We start from the raw sequence: 8,133 nt of genomic DNA, 5'->3' as shown, positions 1-8,133 counted from the left end.
ACTTGCTGTGAAATGTATATCATGTCTTGGGCTTTCCTTCAGAACCATCATTCACAAAATGCATAGGAGATAAATTCAAGAGATCATAAATCCAAAACAAAACAGGTATATGGTCTATGCAAAAGTGTTTGATTTAGGAGTGACCAATAAGATTTAGACCAGGGTACATGTATGGGGTTCTTCCTTTTGGCCAAGATAACTTTCTGTTGCAGACAGTAAATTATTAGAAATTGAAGCCAAGCATGTAAAATACACTTTATTACATCTCTTTAAAAAGATTTATGAAAATATGAATGAGTGGATTTCTGCACCCCTTGTTGTGCCGAGACGGTCACCTCATACCATATGTGCTTAGTAGTAAAATTTCATATATACTATGAGTGCTCTAGAGAGGACTCCTGACACGGGGATGCTTTTGGCAAACATGATGATGCAAAACTACCCCTACTGATTTAGGCCTTGATCCAGTGCCCAGTTAAATCAATTGAAGACTCCCTTGGACTCAAAAGGGCTTTGGAAGAGGGCCTTAGAAAATTCTATCATGATACTTTGCTCTCTTCTGTGAAAACACTTCAATCCAAGCAGTTTTATCTTCAGTGTGTTTTAAGCAGAGCCCTACCATCTATCCAAAACAAAAATGTTGTAGTAAACTGGAGAACATACATTGACAGAGCACAACTCTCACATGAAGGGAAAACCCTCTGCCAGAAGGCAAATTCTGTACAGCAGGTGGAAAAATATACAACAGGAGGAAGCCCTCAGAGCAAAATTCACCCAAGTGCAGAGACAGGTGCAAGGTCTGTGCCCTGCTTAAAACTTTCAAAAGGAGGCATCATTTAGGTGATGCCTAGGGCCTGTATAGGGTTGAATTTCACCCATGAAGAATGAACGTGAGATGTTTTACTATGAACAGCTTGCTTTTTCCCCATGCGAGAGGGTTAAACCATTCTATGCAGCATTTAAATGAAGGGGCACTAACTACAGTACATTTATGGGTCACTCTTACATTGCAAAGCTGGAATGCTGGACAAGGAAAACCAAGTTCTCCTCTCGTACACCCTTGGGCACATTCCCTTTGACCTTTATGAAGCTGAAACACTGTCACCGAGAGGAGGACTTGGCCAGGAAAGTGCAATGAACAGGGCTGTCATTCCAACTTGGTAGTTTTTTTCTCCTGATGAGAGGTGGGGAAAGGGTACAGCATGTGGCATTATAGGTTTTTTAACTCTAGAGGCTACAAGTAAGATCAGGAAAGCATCAAGAAAATTGTATTAGTATCTCAGAACATCTTGATCAGGTGATGGGGGAAAGAGTAAAAGGGATCAGCTGAAGTCAACATGAGCATCTCAGAGAGAAAATGAATGTTAAATCCCTCAAGCTTTAAATGTATTTATGCTGTTTAGAGTAGTTCTACATAGCACAGGCTCTCCAGAAATCTACTCTTGATACCTTTGGAGAAGGGAGATTCTTAGATTACGCTTACTTATAGAAGCATTTGCAATGGAGGTAGGACAGAAGCTGCTGCCTGACATACAAAGTCTGAAACTTTGGAAAGAAAAAGTCTGAACACTAGGAAAGAAAAAGAAAAACAAAAAAGGATGGGCAGGTGGTGGGGAGGGGGAGATCATGCTAAAGGAGACTATTTTCCTAAAAGAAAATATATCAATGTGAGTTCATAAAGGAGAATGTATTTTCTCATAGAATTTGTGGCTGTAAAAATAACGGGTTGATCTAGTAAGGAATAGTGATAATAACTGATAATAAATCTAACTGCTGTATTTTTACCCTTGATTTTTGTGCAAACCACTGCAGACTAGAATAGATGAGCCTGACCCATGGACCAGAACTGAATTTGTTTGTTACTACAGAATTAACTTGAAACCCCTGCTCTGGAACTTCCCATGAGGAGTGATATTCACCACTATCTGGAAGACGCATGATTTTGTGAATTTAAATTGGGATTAATGTAGTGTAACATATAGATCCCTTTGTCCCCCAACATGTTTAATGAAGGAGGTTAAGATCAGTATTCTCATTTTACAGAGGCAAGAATAAAAGATACCACAAAAAACAGGGAAGTAGCTTGATTTTTGTGCCTGAGGTCACCAAGTAGATTAGTGGCCAAGAGAACCCTAAATCTCCTCAATCTTAATTTAGGGCTTTTTTGTTTAATTGCTCTTGCTGTGGTCAGTGTTAATCTTGCCACTGCCTTCAGATGGGACCATGCTTGGCCAAAGCTGTAAGACTCTCACAAAATGCGTTGTTATCACTCTAGCTTTTGAGCCAAATCTTCCAAAACCCTCTGATTAATACCTGAAGAATATAATCACTGTTGTTCTCAATCAGACAATAAAAGCAATTCAGGAAATGGGGTTAAAACTTAGCTCTGCCCTTTCTCTGCCTGCAAAGCTCTCATTGACCTCCAACAGGAGGTTGCAGGAAACTCAAAATGAAGTTATAATTAAAAGGCTAACAAGAATTACACAACCTGGGATCCACTGCCAAAAACTGTAACAGTATAAAGGTATTTCAGGGCTGCTTCTGCACACAAGAAATGTATGTGTGTTGAAGCTAATCACGACTTTGAACCGTGACTTTAAAATATGGAGAGAATGTGCTTTTTTGTGTAAATTCTCAGACAAACTGAATATTTCATAAGGGCTTAACTGGATTACAGGGTGACTAATAAATTCCCACCCAGAGTTCTCTCCAGTGCAATTATTATCTTCTCTAAGCTACCACCCGGATTGCCCTTGTGAGACATAATGACGAAACAAGCTGGACATTTGTCTACAATTCTTCTCTTTACAATGTGATGCCAGTCTGCTGAGACGTTGTTTGTCTCTTCAATCAATTATATATGTGAGGTGAAATTGAAAGGGCCAAAATACCAAACTCCTTATTGAGGGCTGGAGTGTGCTTATAAGGATCAGCTCTGCATTGGGGGCTACAGAGAACTACCCCCTACAGAAATCACAAGGAGGGATTCCATCGTGGAGAAGCAATGGTCCCTGCAAAGGAATCCAGCATCCTGGATGAGTACTTCTGCTGCTGTATTCAATCAGGGAAGTCGATGTACTCCCTCCTGTGTGCCTGGCCTACTTCCCCAGCCCATGGATAGGGCCAGGGCCTCTACTCCTATGTGATATCTTTTCACCCAGGATACATAAAAGGGGGAGAAATCCAGGGATTAGAATAAGTCAGGGATGGATGGGCAGAAGTTAATTTCCTCCCTCACTCTGCCTCACGCATCCTTGCAGACCTGTGAAGAAGAAAGTCAATCTGCCCCTCACTTCCTATTAAGCTGTACTGAGCAAAATCCCATTGTTTTAATTGAGTGTTGTGGTTGTTCAGCACCTATGCAAATCAAGATAGTTATTCATAAGCCTAACTTCCTGCCTCTTAGGTTGAAAATGTTTGCCTATGTGCATTATGAGAATTTACTTTCTTCTGTAGAATCATGTATTAGCCACTGGTAGGCTAATGGTGTAACCGTGTACGGATATTACCTCTGTGAATGGGCAGGAGGGAAATATGATGGGGAGAAAGAAATGGGATAAAGCACAAGAAATATCTTTTAAAAGGAAATGAATGTGACCAAAGACAACTTAAAGGAAACCATTAAAAAAGGAGATTTAAGAAAAAAATCTGAAAGCAGACAGTGAAGGCAAAATGGGCTAAAAGCCAAGTACTGCAAAAAGAAATGAAAAGGAAGGCAAAGAGAGACTAAAAGAAAGGGAAGCTGAGGTCAGCAGAAAGTCTTGCTTTCCTTGGTGCTGTTCCTCAGGAATTATGAATAGTAACTATTAAACAAATTTGCAGTAACAAAACCAAGATGCCCTCTAACCCAAGGGAGTCCGAGCCTTATAACTGCAGATTAGTTTAGAAGATAAATCCTGTTTATGAAGGCGACATTTGATTTTGCCCTTTGATGCACAAACAATCTGTTTCTGTTCTTAAGAAAACGATCCTCTCTTAATGCAAGCAAAACTCCCAAATGTCCCATTTGGCAGAGACATGCTCTTCCCCTTCCCCTTTTCAGCTTAGCGGATTGAAGCTTTGGAGTCCTGTTTGGCAGTCCTCACTCAGGTAAAACTCCCCATGAATTCAACTGCAGCTTGGGAGTGGTGACTGAGTTATCACAATAGGCCTGGACAGTTCTGTTAGCTATTTCTGCTGTTTCCCTGACCTAGCCAGGCCTAACTTTACTGTTTACCCTGAAGGTTGCTTGATCTGAATCACCAGGAACAGAGCAGGGAATAGGGGTGAAATGTTACACTGCTGTACACGGCTCACACATGAAGAGCAGCCACCGCCCTCTCATATATACGCTCCAAAATGCGATGGATGCTGGCAAAACTGGGTCTGTCAGAAGGCAGCTTACTCCAGCAAAGGCGCATGAGGTTGTAGAGCTCCAAAGGGCAGTTGTCAGGACACGAGAGGACGTTGCCATCTCTCACATAGTAGATCACCTCCTCGTGAGCCATACCATAGTATGGCTGCATGCCATAGGAAAAAATCTCCCATAGGACCACACCATAGGCCCACACATCAGACTCAGTTGTATAGCGGTTATAGAATATGGATTCTGGCGGCATCCAGCGTATAGGAATAGCATCATTTTCATTGGCTTTGTAATAGTCTGCTGAATACATATTTCTTGAGAGACCAAAGTCAGCAATTTTTACCACCATGTTCTCTCCCACCAAACAATTCCTGGTGGCTAAATCCCTGTGGACAAACTTGCGCTCTGAGAGGTAAGCCATGCCAGCTGCCACCTGTTTGGCAATGCAGAGTTGGTCAGTGCAGCACAGAGCAAGTGGATTAGACAGACGGACTCTGGTGTCAAGGTTACCGGGTGTCAGGCTGCAGAGATTGCGAGGTGAGCGGTCACGCAGGTACTCATTGAGATCCCCATAGGCCATGTATTCAAACAGCAGGCACATTGGTTTCCCAACAGCACACACCCCTGGAAATAAGAAAATGTACCAAATAAGTCCTGGGGGTTTTGTTAAGTCACACTTATCAAGAGACTCCAAAATGTACTGACTTTTACTGACTCCTTTGTACCTTTGAAAATCTTCCCCTAAAGTTGTAAAACTGAACTCCCAGGAGAGAATAAAATCTTAGGTAGTATGGTTGGTTGGTTTGCTCTGATACCACAGAACAACAGATTTGGATGGTGGATATTTATTTAAGCGCCAAATTCTGGTTAAACTGGTACTAATGGGAGTTTTGCCATTGACTTAAATGCTTCCCAGATTTGATCAGAGGGGTCGTGCTTCCAATGAACAATCTTTAACATTTTGTTCTCAGTTTTGCCTATTCAAAATGTTGTGACCCAATTTTTCAAATGCCAATTTGTGTCAGCACAAATATTGGAGGGTTTTGCATGCAAGCTATGCGAGTTTGTACACATTAGCTACTTCAGATTTGTGCACAAAGATAATTTCTGCACACACACACAAGAGTCAGGAAGGGGAAGGAGGCATAATTATAGGGGGGAAAACCTGTGTGTGTTTGAAAACAGCAAGCAAAACCGAAAGTGTTGTTCGATAGCTCAAATTAGGGTCACTGAGAATTACAGATATTTGAAAATGCCTTCAGGGAATCAAAATGGTGGATGGGGGTGCAGGGAAAAAGCAGGAGTCATCAGAAAAGATAGATTTGCAGCACAAACAAAAATATTAAAAAAGCTAGAACTAATCCTGGAAATGGATCCATACTGGTGGAGCCTTGCATATACACAGAGCTTCAGTGACTTACATGGGGTGTTAGATGGCCACTTGCACAGAACTTGTCAAAGGATTGGAGTCTAAATTCACCAGATAGGTGCAGATGCCTTATATTCCTTAACATTATTAGCATTATTTTTTGGAATTCTTTACTATCTAGGAGCCCCAGTCATAGGTCAGGGCCCCACTCTACTACACAGTGTACAAACTCTAAGTAAAGAGAGAGTTTGTACCCCAGACAATCTAACACTGAGACTTCTCCATGTGAGTGTCTGTCTTCTAATTCTAATGCCAATTTTCTCATTCTAGTTTTCCACTAAGACTTCTCTGTAATTTCCCCCTAAAATCTCTTTATAATATTTTTGCCACATTGAGGTTCAAACTATCAATTTCTAACCTTTGAACATGAAGATGAATAGTTATTTAACCTGGGGAAGATTTCCAAAACAGCTGTTGTTCCTAATGGCAGCGATTGGGTGTCCTGAATTCTTTTGAAAGTCAGGATGCAAATTCTTTCTTTCTTTGCAAAATTCAGCAACTGCAAATTCTTCAGTTAACACATTTCCAAACCATATTATTCACTTGGTTTTACCAAATGCATGGCAATATTAAACTAATGTTAAAGGTGAACATGGAGGCAAGAATGTTGCTCTTGTTCTAATGTTTGACAATGACCCACCAAAAACAATGGAATTGTTCAGACTGTACAGCATTTGCATTCAGACTGTACACAATTTGCCTTATTATGATTATCATTGAACAGTCTGTTATCTTGCTTATTGTGAAATATGAAATTCTTGCCTGTGACCTAACACTTGACTCTTTGAGAAAGAACAGACAAAATTTCCCAATGTAATACATCTGGATCTGGCAAGCAGTATATGTGAAAGGTTTATAGGCCAAATCATATTCAACAGTGTGGCCATTTCTCAACACCCCCTCAACACATAATGGTTTAATTCCTGCATCTTTGGCTTTTCCTAATTTATTCAACATGTTAGCAGCAAACAACAAGTTGATTCCAGTTTAGTGCACGTTTCCTGTTTCTCCTTTCTTTTGCTACAGTAACTGCTTGTTTTGTTCTTGTGAAACTGGAGTGCTTACAGAATTCCTGCACTACAGAAAACTTCCTTGATATCCTGTTGAAATAAGCAAAGGGTACAGGCAGATGTAACAACTGTAGGGCTATGAAAGTATACCAATACAAGCTGTTATACGTAACCATGGGTGAATCCAGAGGGGGTGCAGTGGCATGGATGCACCCCTCACACCTTTCAATCAATGCTGTGGGAGTAGTCAGGGCCTCTTTTTTTAAATCCCCAAAGGCAGTAAGGATTCCCTCCTCCCCCCACCCCTCTGTCCCCATCCATGGCATGTCCCATCCCCTCCCACTCCCCCCCTCCCCTGCCCACTGCTGCTGCTGTCCCTGTTGGGATGGTGAAGTGCCACAACTGCTCCTGCTTTGCTCCAGCCATGCTCAGCTGAATACAACAGTAGTGGTAGGCAGGTCCCCTCTCCCTGCTCAGTCCACCCCTTCCCACCCCACCAGGTATTCCCTGCCAGCCCAGGAGGAGATATGGGGGAAGGAAACTTGCCTCCTGCTGCTTCTGCTGTCAACCCCAGCCAATTCACCCCAGGTGAAGCAGGACAGGAGAACCTCCCCTCTGTCCCTTGCCTCCAAACAGCCAGGGACAATGGCAGTGGCAGGTGGGGAAGGAGGGGAAGGGAAGAGAAGGGACTTGTTGCTAAGCATAGAAGGGAAGGGAGTGGAGACCAAGAACAAGGAGGGGAGATCCTTATCTGACTGGGCACTTTAAGAAGTCCTCCACTGCTGCTTCCAATGCAGGATATGCCAGCCTGGTGGGAGTGGGGAAAGGTGGGAGTAGGGGGTGCAGCCACCCCTGCAGTGCTGGTGGCTGCTCCCACACCCCTTTTTACAAAATCCTGGATTCACCCACGGATGGGATTATTATGTCTCCATGACTCTGTAGCAAAACAAGTATATTGTAATGGATACCAGCCGCAGCTCCTCCTGCTCTTATAAACGGCTAAAAAAGTGTGTTTGCCCATACCAAAACATTTTATTGCTTGATGATGAAGGTCACAGCTATCTACAGCAGGTTCATGTGATGATGCCTATTAATGGACCAGATAAGACCCCCTACTGGGCCCCCCTCAGGCCCCAGGGGAGGCACACCCAGGCCAAGAGTCAGAGAGGATCTAGTCAGGGTACTTCTGGAGGGACTGGACGTATTTAAATCAGCTGATCCGGATGATCTCCACCCTCATGTACTGAGGGAATTAGCTGAGGTCATTGTGGGACCCCTGGCATGGCTTTATGAGCACTCGTGGTGCTCTGGTGTGGTGCCAGAGGACTGGAAGAGGGCCAACATGGTTC

General features: G+C 42.8%; 1 protein-coding gene across 1 annotated transcript in view; it reads right to left on the bottom strand.

Annotated features, from left to right (window-relative positions):
* Positions 1-236: 236 nt before the first annotated feature.
* The window catches only part of MUSK (muscle associated receptor tyrosine kinase), an 85,703-nt gene continuing 77,806 nt past the window's right edge, over positions 237-8,133 (bottom strand). The window contains exon 17 of the mRNA XM_019555385.1: positions 237-4,969. Coding sequence (XP_019410930.1) covers positions 4,293-4,969 — 677 coding nt within the window. The 3' untranslated portion in view covers positions 237-4,292. The remainder of the gene's footprint in view (positions 4,970-8,133) is intronic.

Source organism: Crocodylus porosus, unplaced genomic scaffold (genome assembly GCF_001723895.1).
Source record: "Crocodylus porosus isolate Cpor-Errol unplaced genomic scaffold, CroPor_comp1, whole genome shotgun sequence".
NCBI classification, from domain to species: Eukaryota; Metazoa; Chordata; order Crocodylia; family Crocodylidae; genus Crocodylus; species Crocodylus porosus.
Note: the sequence above shows the minus strand (reverse complement) of the source record. Positions and strands in the feature narration are given on the sequence as shown.